The 15,274-nt window shown below is 64.3% G+C and overlaps 1 protein-coding gene across 4 annotated transcripts; it reads right to left on the bottom strand.

Moving 5' to 3' along the window:
* Positions 1–1,298: 1,298 nt before the first annotated feature.
* Positions 1,299–15,245, bottom strand: LOC126040356 (thyroid adenoma-associated protein homolog). Of its 4 annotated transcripts, none has more exons than XM_049804571.1 (31): positions 15,117–15,245; positions 14,315–14,492; positions 14,004–14,090; positions 13,691–13,718; positions 13,222–13,370; positions 12,906–13,028; positions 12,547–12,667; positions 12,125–12,279; positions 11,523–11,607; positions 11,079–11,215; positions 10,453–10,650; positions 9,360–10,056; positions 9,112–9,264; positions 8,910–9,019; positions 8,593–8,753; positions 8,173–8,339; positions 7,710–7,895; positions 6,986–7,137; positions 6,243–6,386; positions 5,819–5,923; positions 5,440–5,640; positions 5,016–5,166; positions 4,642–4,876; positions 4,246–4,485; positions 3,886–4,111; positions 3,534–3,740; positions 3,097–3,335; positions 2,704–2,886; positions 2,012–2,278; positions 1,711–1,916; positions 1,299–1,579 (listed from the first exon to the last, which is right to left on the bottom strand). In XM_049804571.1, the coding sequence occupies exons 1-31, from the start codon at positions 15,218–15,220 to the stop codon at positions 1,308–1,310; spliced, it is 5,667 nt and encodes a 1,888-aa protein (XP_049660528.1). In that variant the 5' UTR covers positions 15,221–15,245; the 3' UTR covers positions 1,299–1,307. The 4 variants fall into 4 exon arrangements, with proteins under 4 accessions (XP_049660528.1, XP_049660530.1, XP_049660531.1 ...); XM_049804573.1 differs by having other exon boundaries at positions 12,125–12,276; XM_049804574.1 differs by lacking the exon at positions 4,246–4,485.
* Positions 15,246–15,274: the final 29 nt, after the last annotated feature.

Raw genomic sequence — 15,274 nt, 5'->3', positions numbered from 1 at the left:
CGGGGGGGCCGCTGGCTGCTCTGAAGGCCGTGGCTGAGAGCAGCAGGTCTGGCAGCCCCAGGCCAGGCTTGTTGAAGAAAGCAAAGATGTGGAAAAGCTTCTCCTGGGGCCGCTGGTGGAGCAGCGGGTGCTTCTCCAGGGCCAGCTCCCTGTGGGCATCGATGACCATGTTGTGCCACTTCTTGCGGATCTCGTCAGGCGTGCGCTGGACCAGGGGACCGAGGGAGTTGGTGGCTGCTATCTCCTCCCAGGCACGCCGCCAGGCCGGCGTGTTCTTGTACCGGCCGCTCTTGGGGATCAAGGTGTCCTTGCGGAGGCTGAACTCGTCCAGGATGAGGAATTTCCCCTCCTCAGAGAATTTGACGCACTTCAACTTGGCCATGCTCGTGCTGCCCCTGCAGTGGGCAAGCAGGGCGTGAGGATGAGGATGGGCCAGGGTGTGCTCATCCCGAGCACCGCTCCATCTCCCCCGTCTTGGGCACTCTGAGCTGGGGCTGCAGCACTGCTCGGGGCTCAGCAATACCAGCTGTCCTGGGGGTGCTGATGCCGGTGTGTGTCCCCACCAGTACTTCCCAAGCCCAGACACCTAGCAGGGTCCCTCGCTGCTGCTGGTGCTGGGCAGATGGCCCCGGGGCCGGTACCGGGGTGATGCGACACCGGGGTGGGGGGACAACGACGTGGGGTGCTGCTGCCCGGGGGCAAGGAAGGCTCAGCCGGGCTCTGGGTCTTCACTCTCACCCCGAGGGTGTCCATGGGGGTTTGTCGAGTTTGGGGTTTGAGCCTCCACGGCTGCGGCTGGTGGCTGCTGCCCCACGATGCGTTCAGCTCCTGCCCACCTCCCGCTGCCACAGCCTCCCCCTCTCCCACCGCCTCTCCTGAGCAGGAAAATTAAAAGGCTTCAATGCTGACGATGTTCTTCGCCACTTTATTTGGGATAAAAGCCCAGGTCAGCCATGAGCTAAAACGTTGATTAAAAAAACAGGTGGGGGGAGTCAAGCGGCACAAGAGGGTGCGGGGGCTCCGGGGCACGTGTCCCCTCCTCCCAATCAGACCTGAGGGCAGGGATGCCGTGGGTAGGAACACGGGCATGGTGCACTGGTGTCCTCGGGATGGAGAGATAGAAAACACTGGGAACAAAGTGAGCGTGTCCCACATCGCGAGTGGGGTTCCCCTGAGTTACACCGCTGAACCCACAGTCCTGGCTGGCAGCCAGCCAAAGCATCCAACAAATGGAGGGACGTGGCAGCACAAACCAGAAGCCTCGTGGCTACGGGGCTTGGCACGATGCCGCTCCTTGCCCGGAACCATCAGTCAGCTTTGGTTGGTGGTCCCGGCTTTCTCGGCACATCACCCTGGCTCAGTGTGGGGGCCAGCCCATGCTGCACCAGCAGCCCCTGCACCACCTCAAGCTCCTGCTCCAGCTCCTGGGGGCTGCAGCCCAGCCCCGGCACGGCAGCGGCACTATCCCCCAGCACACGCAGCACCTCTGCTGCCAGCCGGGCTCTCACCAGCAGCACGGCCACGGCCACGTGCAGCTTGGCACAGGCCAGCGCCTTCATCGCCCAGCGGGCAGCAGCCTCTGCGGAGAGAGCGGGCAAAGGAGCCGTCAGCGCGGCGGGGTCCCCCCAGGCAGAGCTGGTCCAGGGGACGAGGACGCCAACTTGCCTGTCCCCGGGGTCTTCTTGCCACCCCGCTCCCCCTGTGCCGTACCTCGGCTCCAGCAGCGCTCGCAGTATCGCAGGTCACGCAGGACGCTGGGGCCCGTGGCCGACAGCCAGCGCAGAGCCGAGGCGTGGACCGGGCTGCCAGCAGGCGCCTTCTCCAGGAGCTGCAGCAGGACGGGGAGCAGCTGCCGCGCCAGGACGGCCGGCTCCGCAAAAACGTTGGGTTCGTCCTCCTTGTACAGGTTGGCGGCTCTGGGGGGGGGACGACGAGGCGCAAGCGAAGCTGAGTGCTGGCCCCACGGCACCCTGCGCTCCCTCGTACCCAGCCCAGGGCTCTGGCAACTCACTTGTTGGTCTCCAGCTCCTCCACGATGCCCCTGAGATCTAGGATGGGGAGGTGCTGCAGCAGCGAGTCGAAGGTTTCGGGGTGCTCCCCGAACTCTGCTAGGAGGAGCTGCAGGAGGCCCAGGAGCCCCACGTTGTCCTGCACAAAGATGCAGTTGTCTGGGAGTGACTCCCCGGGGTCCAGCTGCAAGAGGCTGGCGAAACCCGAGGCCTCGTGCCGGACCTCCCGCTCTTCATCTTGCAGAAGGTGAATGCCCACGTTTATCAGCCTGGGGAAAGGGAAGAGAAGGGAAAGGAAGGGAAGGGAAGGGAAGGCCACTGCACTCCCCAGAGCATCCCCAGCCTGCCTGGAGAAGAGGGAAGGATGAGACCACCCCGGCAATGGTTCCCTGAAGGACTTTTCTCCACAGCCACTGCCAGAGAGCTCACTGCTTGGGAGGGCAGGGACCGTGATGGAGATCGAGGGACCCATCAATGCAGTTTACTGCTCGTAAGAGACTGTCTGCTTCTATTAAAAAGCCACCCACAATTTTTTTGTAGGCTGCAGGCTCTTAGGTGTTAGTGATTTTTGAATGAGTAGAGTTTTCTTTAATGCCTTTGAATTTTTTGCAAAGGATATTGCTTTTCATAGGGTCAGCCTATTAACCTACAACACCCTGGGGCTGTGGGGAATGCTGCTCCCACAAGGACATACCGCAGAGCCACGGGGACAAGCGAGGGACAGGCAGCACCCAGGGATCGCCGCACCACGTCGGCACCAGCCGTCTGCAGGGACCGGGCAGCCGCCAGCCGCAGCACCTCGGATGAAGCAGACTGGCTGCACTCCTCCAGCGCTGCGCACCATCGCTCGACCAGGGGGCCATCCTTGGCCCCAACCCTGTCAGGAGCCAGGGAAGGAGAGGGAATTCAGGCACACCTTCCAGCTCTGTCCAGGGATCCAAAGGCCATCGGCTGCCCCGAGACCACAGGACCCAGACACAAAGCTGTGATTTCTATGTGAGAAGTTGTGGCTCTGTTTCCAGCAAGGACTAAGGAGAAATCTCCTGGAAGGTTCAGGCAGAGCCCTCCGGCAGCAGCAGGGACCTACCAGTGGGCGAGCAGCAGGCTGGCGGCACATAGTGCCTGGAAGAGGAGGTCGGGGCCAGGATGCTCAGCCTCCACCATGTGTAGCAGCATCTCCAGGCATACTGCCAAAGAACCCTGGAGCTTACGAGAAGCTTCCTGGGACCACGATGAGGGGTCTCTGTAAAGATGCAGCAAAGCCTCAAGGTACAATCTCAGGAACTCTTTGTCCCTTCTCTCTCGCAGCACCGACCCCAAGTTCTCCTAATTGACAATGGAAAAGAAGATACACGGTTAGTGGCCCCGGCACTGTGGGGTGGCAACCTCAACACAACCGGGTGAGTGCCCTGCACCCACGCACTCAGCCGAGGGAGCACCATGCTTCTCAGTGAGCAGCCAGGATCCCGTCTGCATGGTGCGTTGGGGACCCTTTGCTTTACTTGGTGACGAGCCTCGTCGTACCAGAAGCGTCAGCCCAAGAGCCTTCTCCAGCTCCTTGCACGTTCCTCCCTCCCCAGCGATCACCCAGCTCAGGACAGCAAGCTGGACATCAGGATTTGGTTGCCGAAGAAGCGAGCAGGCGGCACCGATCCGCTCGCCATCCGCCAGCCGGACTGCCTCGCTGCACACGAAGCGGGCCATGGTTTGGTGGAGGACGGCTGAGCCCACCTGCAGGAAAACCAGGATCCTCCTTCCAACGCTCAGCCTCGAGTGGGGTGTGTGCCCCCTTGAGTGGGGGTGGTCCGCACATTCCACCCCTGGGCTCGCCGCCACAAAGGCCACGGGCCATGATTTTCCTGGCAGGCAGTGGTACCTGCAGCTCGGCACATCCCAGCTTTCCCCCCGGCGGGAGGGTGCCCAGCTCGGTGCCGACGGCAGCGCGGATGCTCTGGGTGAAGCCGGGGCTGAAGGACGCGGGCAGGAGGGCGAGGATCTGGAGGAAGGCGGCACGGATGAGCGGGCAGCGCTGGGCAGGGGTGAGCAGCCAGCCTCGTGCCTCCAGCTGCAGAACCACGGGGCGCAGCGCCTCGGCCGATAACCTGCAGGCAGACAGGCAGCCTCACCGGGGGTCCCGCAGCACAGGGGTGGGTGCCGCTTTTCGGCCCAAAAGCCGCATCTCTTCACAGAGTGACCGCAGGGGCTGTGGGTGGGGGGATGGCGTGGGACCACTCACCCACTGGTGCCCGGGGCTGGGGCCAGCAGCGCCCGCATCTGCATTAGGCGCCCATGGAGGGCATTGTGTGAGCGGACCCGTCCGGGCGCAGCGGGGAGCTGCCGGGCCAGCCACAGGAGGAGCCCCCGGCGCCAGGGCGGCGGGACGACCGGCACCAGCGCCTTGGCAGCCATCGCTCGCACGGCGTAGCTGGGGCTCTCTGCCAGCCCCAGCAGCGGCCCCAGGAAGCGAGCAGAAGGGCTGTGGAGCAAAAAGGGCACCTCGTGGTGATGCTCTGGCTGGAGCAAACCCCCCCCCCCCCCCACCCCGAGAGTCAGTGCCAACCCCAGCACCGCAGGACCACCTCCCGCTGCAGGAACCCTTGGCTGGGGCAGAGCATCCCTGCTGCCCCCTCACCTGCCGGGGCCGTCGGCGCCGGGCTGCAGCTGGGCCAGGAGGGTGAGGACGGCGTGGAGCGTGGGGCGCAGGTGGAGCCCCCCAGGCACAGGCCCTGCGGCCGCCCCCAGCTCGCCCAGCAGCACTGCGCCCAGCTGGGGGTGCTGCCCAAGGAAGGCTTGCAGGCTCACCCCCTCCGCCAGGCAGCCCTCCCCACGGCTCCGCTGCTGGCCCAGCAGCCGGGACGTGAGGGCACCTGCAGGGACAGGGCAGAAAGCAGTGTCAAGGTCCCCTCTACCCCCTGGCCGGTCCACCGCGCTTTGCCCCGGCCAGGCTCCGGACCCCCGGGGGGGGGCGACTGCAGGGATCCCTCTCCTCTCCCCCTCGGTACTCACTGAAGAGCTGCATGGCCGCGTTCCTCATGGCCCAGCACGGTGAGCCCAAGCCCTGCAGCGCCAGGTCCACCATCGGCGTGGCGTACCGCAGCAGCGCACCGCCTAGCCCCGCGCCACGGACCAGCGTCTGCAGCACGTGGAGGGCGCACACCTGGGGAGAGCGTGCGGGGCTCAGCAGCACTGCGTGGGGAGGGGGCTCACGCTTCCGTGCAATGGGAAGGTGGTGGGAAGAGATGGGGGAGCCAAGGGACCGTCAGCTCTCGGGCTGCCAGGATAGGCAGTGTGGCCAGGGCCGTGGTTTTTTGCTCACCCCAAGGTCTCCGCGCTAGCGCAGCCTTGTGCTGGGGTACCCGGCGCAGCTCCCTTAGGGGATCTCACGCAGATCACCCTGTCCCCAAATGGGCTACAGCGGCTAGGAGCTCACCTGCGGGAGGTCGAGGGTCTGGTCCCAGTCCCGCGGCAGGGCCGTGGTGGCCAAGGCCAGCAGCATCTGGACGCAGCGGGTCAGCAGCGGCCGTGCCTGCGTCGGGGCCTCCCCGCTGACAATGCAGAGGAAGAGCATGGGGAAGCCAGCGGCACGGCGCGTGATCGAGCTGCTCCGGGGTCCGCTCAGTGTTTCTAAGCCCTAAGGAACAAAACCCACCCAAGATACGGCTGGAGCCTGCAGCTGCTCCGCAGGGGAGGGCACAGGCTGTACCAACCCCACACCGCAGCATCTCGGCTGCCAGGCGGGTGCTCGCCCCAGGGTGGGGGGATACAGGGACACGGCCCTGGGATTCCTCGGAGCACAACGAGCACAGTACCTGCTCCAGTATGGTCTGCGGGATGGCCTGCAGCTCTGCATCTGGGTGGTTCAGCAGAGCGGCACAAAACTTGGTGAAGCCCATGCTGCAGCCCTCCACCGCTCCCTAGGGCAGAGCAGTGTCAGGTCCCCGCGCCCCAAAGGCTGCACCCGCCAGCCCCCCACAGCCCCCAGAAACCTCTTTGCAAAGGGAAAGGAGAAAGTGAGAAGACATGATGGTGTGGGGACGTGATGGGGTTTGGCACCGGGATCCCAGCTGGGGGTTTCCAGCCGTTGCCCCAGGTCCTGCCCCAGAGCAGACCCTGCCCCACTGCACTCACCCTCCCCGCACGCCAGCGAGAGCCCCCGGCTGTTGGCCTGGGGTAGGGACAGGGCTGGAGGGCTGGGCAAGGGGCCAAGCCACCCCAGGTGGGACACACTCTTACCCAGTGCCGGCACCGCAGCAGGATTTCCTGGAACACCCTCGTGGCCATCTGTAGGGTGGGGAGCGGCAGGAGGGGCCCCAATCCCGCAGGCAGCGCCGGGTCCAGCAGCAGCTCGGCCAGGCCCCCCAGGAGCAGCCCTATCTCCTGGGAAGAAGCGGAAGGTCACTGGGACCATCAGCAGGGCTGCTCCGTTCCTCTCCTGCCCCACCATCGCTGCCACAAGGAAGCGCAGCGGGTGCTGCCGTCACCGTCCCCAGCATGGGCGCTCTCAGTTGCCGGCACCATCAGGCAGCGTGGCCGCCGGCATGCCCGTGAACGTGCACAGGCTCTGCGGCACGGCGGTTTCCCAGCCAGCCGCAAGGCACGTGTGACGGAGATGGCTTTTTTCCAGGCAGCCACTGGAAAAGCTGCAGAGAAGCCGGGATGGGCAGCTGTCGGAAAGGAGCCGTGACGGGTGGCTGCAGGGCTGCAAGCTGGGAAGCCCGGTTCTGCCACACTGGGGTCTGTCAGTGCCTGGGAATCACCTCGGCTACATAAGAGCAGGCAGGGAGGTGGTTGTTTTTGGGCAGGGCGATAGTTGCATCCTCCCTGGCTGGGGAGCGAGGATGAGTGCGGCAGCAACTGAGGTAAGAGCAGAGATTCCTCCTTGTTCATCCTCGGGGAGGGTGAACGCCACAAAAGGGAGCTGATGGGTGCTGTGCAGCGCTGCCCCTCTCCCCAGTGCCATGGGGAGGGACGCCTACCTTCACTGACACCCAGCAGCAGGTCAAGATCAGGCTGTGCTCCTCCGACAGCAGGACTGAGTCCTCCTCCTCTTCCTCCTGCCCCCGGCCTTTCCCCAGCATGATGAGGGAGCCGATGGCGTTCCCCATGTCTGCAAACGATGGGGCAGCAGCTGCAAGAGGGAGAAGCCTGGTCTGAGTGGGGTGGTGTGGGGCAGAGGGAGGGGGATGCTGCTGGGGGCTTGGGGGGACCCATGGCCCCCTGTTCAGTGTACACAAATGGCACCAGGTCCTGTCCCGCCACGTGTCCCGCTCAGGACTGCGGTTGTGCTTTGCCCCACTGCTCTTTCCACGCCATTGCCGTAAGGGCTCTGCCAGCCCCTGCTCTCCCAGCTGCTCCAATTGGGCAAGTGCCTCACTGCTTCTGGAAGTCTTTTGCCTCTACTTCTGCCGCTCTTCTCACTTGCAGTTGAAAAAGGGACCCAAAACCAGGTGCTAGACACTCTGTTCCTGTAGTTTCCAGGATCCTCTGCCCAATACCTGCAGCATCCTTGCCTGGGTGACCTGCTCTGGACCTTACTCCCCTGCCAACCTTCCCTGCCCGACCGCGCTGCTGTCCCCTGCTAGAGGCAGTGAGCCCAGAGCAAGTGCATTCCCCAAGGCTGGAGGGCTGCAGGGTCAGGGATGGCTGTGATGGACGTATCAGTGGTTCCCGCGGCCAGTCCCCCACCAGGGACACTCTCACCTTGCTCATCGGTACCAGGGCCTTGCCGGCTCTGCAGAGCACCCAGGAGGAAGGAGGTGATGTCTCTCGCCGTGGTCACGAGGCGGGTGAGGAGCTCCTGCCAGCTCTGTGCCAACTCTGCTGCCTGCATGGAGGCGGCCACCTCCGGCACCTGGAGCAGGCACCTCCGCAGGGCTGCGACGGCTCCTGCACGAACACCCACCTCTGGTCACAGCGGTGGCCGACGCAGCCCCAGCTCTCCAGCCTGAGCCTGCAGCTGAAATGGCTCATGGACAGGAGGGTGAGCAGGGCCCCTAGGGGAGGGGCAGGTGGAGCAGCAATACAGGGAAACTGAGGCAAGGATGTGGCATCAGCACCGACTTGTGGCCCCAGTCCTGCCTGTACAATCCCTGCCTGCTCCAAATGCCAGGGAAGGAGACCTGCTGCAGGAGCCGCTTGCTGTCCTGCCAGGCTGGGGCCGTACCGTGCAGCGGCGCAGTGGCTGCTGCCTGCAGCAGGTCCTGGCATGCCACAGCGTACTGGGCTTGCAGCACGTGGAGAAGGTGCTGAGCGAAGCACAAGCCTCGGTTGGGCAGCGTCAGGGCTGCTTCGGCCTCCAGGGCCATGCTCTTCATGGTCCCACTGTCTGACCTGGGGGAAGAGGCAGATGCTGCTGCGAGGATGAGGGAGTTTTCTGCCCGTCTTGTGCTATGCGGCTCCTTCCTCCCCCAGTGCAGGCTCCTGCACCCCAACCCTACCCAGTTCCCCACTGCAAGGCTATTTCAAACCTAAGCCATTGCTGCCCTGAGCTATCAATGCAGACTCTGGCGAGATACCGGTGCTGTCAACATGCTCTCAGGAGCTGTTGTGCCACCGCGGGGAAGGGGAGGCTGGGAGCTCGTACTTCTGCAGGATGGTCTTCATCAGCACGGCTCCGGCTTCAGCCTCCTGCACTCGGGGGCTGCGCAGGGCGTCCTGGGCCAGCTGGAAGAGAGCTAGGGCGATGGGCTCGGGGAACGTGGCGGGGAAGTAGCGGACGAGCAGCTCCGAGGCCAAGTCTCTGATCTGCCAAGACAGGAGAGGCGAAGGGAATCTGCACGTGGGAGCAGGGAAAGTGGCCAGAGTAGGGCAGGAGGAGAAGCATGGTGGGCTTCCCCTCTGAGCCTGCTAGGGGCCAAGGCGGGCATCTTTATGACCTCACCTCAGCTTTACGAGGCTCACCTCGTTAGTGCTGTCCTGCAAGCAGCTCAGCAGCGCCAACAAATTGGGCTGGGAGAAGAAGTCCCAGCAGCCGCTCTGCCTGGCGTAGCTCAGCAGCGTGGCCATGGTCCCTGCAGCGGGGATATGGGGCAGTGGGACGGGGTCAGCGGGGAGCACCCCCACAGCCGAGAAGGGATGCTCCAGGCAGGCTGCCCGTACTCACGTGGGGGCTGGCCTTTTTTCCTCTCGGGGCTCCAGGTGTCTGTGCAGGTCTCCAAAACAGCAGCCAGAAGGAGCAGAGCCGTCTTCTTCCTCTGGTAGTTGGAGCCTGGGCTGAGCGAGGCGATGCTGAGCTGCAGCAGCCACTCCACAAAGCCTGCGGGCAGAGTGTGGCAACGAGTGACGCTGGGCCGGGCACCCACGTGCGAATTCCCCAGGGCTGTGATGGAGGTGCTGCGGTGGCCACCTCACCTACTGCCTGGGCAAGCTGCCCCACTCCCTCGCCTGGCTCGGTGCCTCTGGGCACCTTCCCTCGCAGCTGGGCCAGCGAGCTGTCCCGCAGCCGGACCAGCGCCTTCCTCACCGCCGCCTGCAGCAGCTGCCGAAACGAGGAGGAGTCGCAGTTGAGGTTGAGGGGCAGGAACTCCTGCAGCAGCCGCACCTCGGTGCCCGAGAGGGGCTGGTTGGTGCTGGGGCTGCAGCAGAGGAGACCCAGTGCTGCCAGCCGAATGCCTTCCTCACGGGCACCCAGGCAGCAGGAGAGCCGCTCCAGCGCCTCGCCCCGCAGTGGTAGGGCCCCCGCCACGCTCTTCTGCGCCTTCAGCAGCGAGACCCAAGCCCGGAGTGATGCCGTGTCCTGGCCACCAAACCGGGTGGCCAGCGGTGCCTGGGTGGCTGGGAGCTGCCGCAGGGTCCAGGCGAGGAGATGGTTGGCGGCGTTGCTCTGCAGGATGGGCAGGGGGGAGCGGAGCGCCTGGGAGAGCAGGGGCAGCCAGCACAGCGCCCACCGCTCTGCCAGAGCCGACTCTGCGTCTCGGTGCCCGTCCTGCCACTCGGCACGCTGCTGCCACACCAGGGCCTTGTAGACCTCGGTGGCTGCGGGACAGAGGTGGTTGGTGGAGAGGCAGCTCAGGAGGTGCTGCAGCAGGTCCGGGTAGGCATCCAGCACCTGGGAGAAAGGCAGACGACCCTCATCTCCCTGCCAGGCTGAAGGCTGCATACAGTGGGGGACAGATCTGGGTACAGACCACGCTGTGGCCACCCACGGCACTAAGCATCTCTGGTACCCCAAGCTGCTTTTGGCCAGATTTTGGTGGGCATCAACAGGCAAAGCTTCCCTCCCCGCTAGCAGTCCCAGGGATGCGTCATTGTTGCTGCAGCTCTCTACCCCACCAGGGATACTATCCCTTGGGTGATGCTAAAATGCCTCCCCCCGGCTGGGAAGGCTGCCTGCCCGCATGGCTGAGCTGGGCAGGGGGAGGTGACAGGCAGCAGACAGAGGCTGTGCCACCCCAGCAGCAGCACCAGCCAGGACAGAGCCTCCCCGTCCCCCCGCTTTCCCTACCTGCTGGCTGCCCACGTAGGGGACGATGGCACACAAGGGTACATATTTGGCTTTGATTTGCCACGGCATCGAGACCACCCTCTGCAGCGTCTGTTGGTAGAGGGGTCTCTCCTGGTCCTGGAAGTGCTGGCACTCAAGGTGGTAGATCTCCAGGAGCAATCGGAAGGAGCTGTGGATGAACTCGGACACCCCTTCCACCTGGGAGGAGAAGGACAGCAAGCAGGAGTGGTTAGGGGGGGGTCCCCATCCTGTCTTGCTGCATCAGGAAAGACCCTTTGTTTTCCCGTGGCTGTGGACTTTCAGTACTGGCTGGTAACCACGGGGTTAGGAGCAGGGGACATGAGGATGACAGGCAGTGAGCCGGCAGATGTGGACAGGCTGGGACTGCACCGGTGGGTGCTGCCTGGGGAGGGCGAAGCACTGGGACAAAGCCAATACAAGGCCGTGTGTGACAACTGCCCTGGCCTCAGCAGCGTGTGTGCCCGTGCCCCTGCCCGAGGACAGCTGCAGGAAAAGGGGGTTGTATTCGGTTGATGGAGCTGAAACAGGCAGGGGTGCTTGAGCCGCATGAAGGAAGGGCTGTTTCTGGCTACCGTGGCACAGGCCTTCGGCAGCCCCAGCCTTACCGGGGTCTCGGCGTTGTCCCACACCAGCCGGGTGAGCTGCCGGAGCAGCTCGGTGTCCTGGGCCAGGATGCGGGTCCCTGTCAGGTGCCAGACGGCAGGCAGGCTCTCCCGCAGGCGCTGCAGCCACAGGGCACAGGCTGCAAAAGCAGAGAGCTCCGCTGCAGCCCTCGCCCCAAGACTCGCTTGTGGCAGAGCCGACATGGGCTGCCGGGCTTAAGGACCCCGTGTGCGGGGGGAGCAGTTTCCCTGTTAGGTAAACAAGAGCCCAAGAGGGTTAGTGTCCATCAGGCTGGAGCAGAAATTAATAGCAGTTTCCAAACCAGCTACCGAGATCCAGAAAAGCATCTTCCCTGGGAGAAGATGAAGTGCCATGGCGGCTCCATGCGTCGCAAGCACCATGAACCTTTCAAACCTCCCCACCACGGCAGGGTCGTCGTCTCCTACCTTGGAAGCAATAGTAGTGGCAGTCCTTCTGCTCCTTGGTCAAGGCACACACAGCGGGAAAGACCACGTCCAGCAGCAGGCAGGCCTGGAGGAGCACAGCGTCTCAGGGAATAGGCAGGCGCAGGCTTTCCAGGGTGCGAAAACCCCGCCACGAGACAGGTGAGGAGAGCACTGCCTGGTTTTCTTGCTCTTACAGCAGCTTATTGCTAGCTTTTGCTTCCCTGTCTGGAAGTCCTCAGCTCTTGAGGACTTGGGAGATGCTGGAGATGGGCAGAGCTGAAGGCTGTGCTCTGCCCAGGGCAGCCCCGGGTTCACGCTGCGGGAACACCAGGCGAACGCTGCTGCCGCTTCACTTGTGCAGGGGCTACTTTTGGTACCGCCTGGCTTCTCGGCTCCCCAGGAGAGGGAAATCGCCACTCAGATGTCTTTGGAAAAAGCAGGCTCCTGGCTAACTCGCCACGCTCAGCGGGATGCATGGGGCCGCTGGTGTGGAGCGGTGCAGCCCGGCTCCATCCCGCAGGGATCCACAGCCCCCACCAGTGGCTGCCACCCCTCTCCAAGGGCTCCCTCAAGCCCTGGCCGTTGGGTTTGAGCTCTCCTACCTTGTGGGTGAAGCTCTCCAGCTGGCAGCTGAGGATGTCCGTCCTGCAGCACGTCAGCAAACCTCTGGTGAGCACCAGCTTCTCCAGCCCATCTGACTCCAGGACAGGGGGGGCTTCCACCGCCAGCTCCCCAAACTTCAGCTCCCCCGCGCCTGCTGGGAAATGACTGCATTGGATGGCAGAAAGATGGCAAACTCAAATGCTGCTCCGAGAGCAAAACTGCGCTGGTTCATCCCGGAGTGACCACGGGAGGTGGCCAGTGGCAGCTGGGGCTCCTGGACCTCAAGCAAAGGACACAGCAGCAGAGTCTGGTGTGGACTGCTGGCGAGTGGCACCAGCCTCCGTCCCCTCACACGCAAACACGCCTGTCGCCAATGTCCCCTTCGCCAGAGGCCAGCCCCGGCTCAGGATGGAGTACGCACCTCGGTCAGAGAGCTGGAAGAGGGCCAGCATGGCGCTAGCCCCGTGCTGGGGCTGGGGGGCTGTGTTCACCAGCATGCTCAGGGCCGTGCCTGCCAGCAGCCTCGTGTCCTTGTTCGGGGCCTGGACTCACAGGGGAGGCAAAGGCACAGCTCAAAACGCCATTTAAAACCAAACCCCATTTAACCACCCTCTCCATGCCCGTGCAGGCAACTACACAGGGTCCATCAGACATCCCAGACACTGGGGCTGTCTCTGCAGACTTCCCTCGGGAAGGGGAATGGGGAAAGCACCCGGGAAGGACGGCATCACTCTGCTCCTCAGGACAGACAGCAGCATCCCTCCCCGGGGCCGTACGCACCTTCCCCCATGCCACCTCCAGCAGCAATCCCAAGAGGCTCTGCAGGGTTTCGCTCTTCCCCGCCGTGCTCCACACCAGGGGGGCCACGTCCTTCGGCAGCGCCTGGAAGAGCTGAAGACAGGCCTGGAAGAGCCGGAGGGATGGGGTCCGCAGGGATGGCTGTCAGTACCCCTTACCTCCCAAAAAGCAGCGATTCCCCAGGGATGGCCATTCGAAGTGGCTCTGTGTGTTACATCCCTCCTGGACATCGCTTGCCAGTGCCCGGCCATTCCTTGCAGGGACTGATCCTTCCCACTCTCCGAAATTTAGCTCTTACCTTGATGACCAGGTAGTCCCACATGCCGCCGGGCGCAGGCTGGCTCTGCAGTACCCAGCGCAAGGTGGTGGCCAGGCGCTGCAGCAGCGGGGCCAGGTTCTGCCGCCAGTGCTGTCGGCCCAGGCTGCTCTCCTCCATGAACATGCAGACTGCGGGCAAGGGGACAGCATCAGCTCCCAAAACTGTGCCTGCAGCCAGCCCTGCTCCTGGTTAAGTCCAAGGGCTGCGCTACTGGTAAGTGGGGTGAGAAGGGGGCTGGGAGTGCTTTGGCTTGTCTGGTTTCCAGCTATCTCAGGTGGGTGGGCAGAGCTGGGTGCTGCTGGGACCTCTGCCGAGATCCCATGGATCTGGCTGATCCTCGCTCCCCCTCCGAGCACAGGAGGACCCGGTTTGGGTGGGCAGGGGGTGTCCCATGCCTTGGTGGTGTGGGCTGGGAGAAGCTCCCGGAGAGGAAGAAGCAAAGACTGACCTGACTGAAGGTCCCCAGGAGACAGCACCTGCAGGGGTTAGAAGGACAGTTTGTCCCATGTGACGACACGCTGGGGCTCAGTGCCTTGGGCAGGAGGGTCCTGCCTGCGCCAGAAGCTGTCCCAGGGATGAGCAAACGGCTGGTGTGACGGGCAGCCACGTGTCGCCGGCTGCAAGCAAGGCCAAACCCCCAGAACGGTGGGAAGAGAAGCAAAAGACCCCGGGCAGCCCAAACCAGGAGGTCCCTGTCACACACGGGCTCCAGCCAAGCCCCCGTGAAAGCCAGTGCCACCGCACAACTAGGATGCCCTCACCTCTCCCTGCGGTGCCAGGCCAGCCAGCAGCGCGCCCACCTCCTGGGCCAGCAGGGCTTCCTTCCCCACCGCCAGCTGGGTCACGATCTGCGGAGAGACACCCCGAGTCGGCTGGTCTGCCCAGACCCCCGAGAGATACCAGCTGCAATGCGCTTTTAGGGGAGTTCTGCGGCATCATCGTGGCCCCTTTGCCGGTAAGGATGCACTGCACCGGAGCCGTGCCGGCAGCAGGCAGAGCCAGGTGGGACCATCGCTTACCCTTGTGGCTAAGAGAGCTCTGAAGCCGCAGCCCGGCCGGTTGCGTTACAGACCTGTTCCAGTTTCTGGAAGGAGCTGGAGCTGCCGGTTGCCTCCATCTGGAAAGCCAGGACGCAGCGGAGCAGGGGCCGTGCCTCCGCCTCACCCAGCACCCGCAGACCCTCGCTCAGCACCCGCGACAGCAGGAGAGCCTCCTCCAGGTGCTTGTCTTTGCATCTCTTGGCAGTGCTCCTGAAACGGGATGGGGATGGTGGCGAGGGTACTCGGGCTCAGGGGGGGATTGGGGTAGGGGATACCCCCAGCTCGGTGGAGATCAGGGTTGGATGTGGATTGGGGTGGGGGTACCCCAGCTCGATTTGCATTGGAGTGGGGGTACCCCAGCTCAATTTGCATTGGGGTGGGGGTGCCTCACCTTGGTGGGGATTAGGGTTGGGGTACCCCAGCTTGATTTGGACGGGGTAGGGGTGCCGCAGCTCGATAGGGCTTAGGGCTGGAGTGCCCCAGCCTGCGATGCTCCTCTGTCCCACCTGCACTCAGCATTGCCCGGGGGGGCGAAACTCATCAAAGCTCAGAGTCCACAACCCAGCCCCGTCTGGCAAACGTGGGGCAGGGGGTGGTGTGGGCAGGAGGGCCCCCCCCCTCCCCCTCAAAATCCTAAAACTTGCTACCCTGCTGCTGCAGACCGGGCTGGAAGGGGAACGAGGGCGAGCGGGGGTCCCCACAGCCTCCCTCCCTCCCTCCCCACCCACGCCCGGAGTGGGGGAGGACCCCCCACCCGGGGATAGATGCCGGGGGGCTGGATTCCCCGAGGGGGGGACCCCCACCCACGGCCCCCCGCGACACCCGTCCTCTTACCCCGCGAATTGCCTCAGGCAGCGCAGGCAGGAGAGGACGGGCCGGGCGATGGGCAGCTCCCCGTAGAAGGCAGCGCAGGCCCGAGCCTCCCGCTCGGCTCCCATGGCCGGGCCCCGGCAGCACCATAGAGCTCGGCCGCCGTCCTGCCGGCTCACCGG

This window comes from Accipiter gentilis, chromosome 7 (genome assembly GCF_929443795.1).
Source record: "Accipiter gentilis chromosome 7, bAccGen1.1, whole genome shotgun sequence".
In the NCBI taxonomy this organism is placed as follows: Eukaryota; Metazoa; Chordata; class Aves; order Accipitriformes; family Accipitridae; genus Astur; species Astur gentilis.
The sequence above is the reverse complement of the archived record's forward strand: the minus strand, read 5'-3'. Positions and strand labels throughout refer to the sequence as shown.

What these genes read in the sequence shown, in the direction of transcription:
- LOC126040356 (XM_049804571.1), bottom strand. Translation starts at nt 15,220, where the DNA reads ATGGGAGCCGAGCGGGAGGCTCGGGCCTGCGCTGCCTTCTACGGGGAG. An exon ending in CCAGCCCCGGGCACCAGTGG is followed by an intron (nt 4,112 to 4,245) that starts GTGAGTGGTCCC and finishes GTCTGCCTGCAG; the next exon opens with GTTATCGGCCGAGGCGCTGC. An exon ending in AGCCTGCTGCTCGCCCACTG is followed by an intron (nt 2,887 to 3,096) that starts GTAGGTCCCTGC and finishes GGCTCCTGACAG; the next exon opens with GGTTGGGGCCAAGGATGGCC.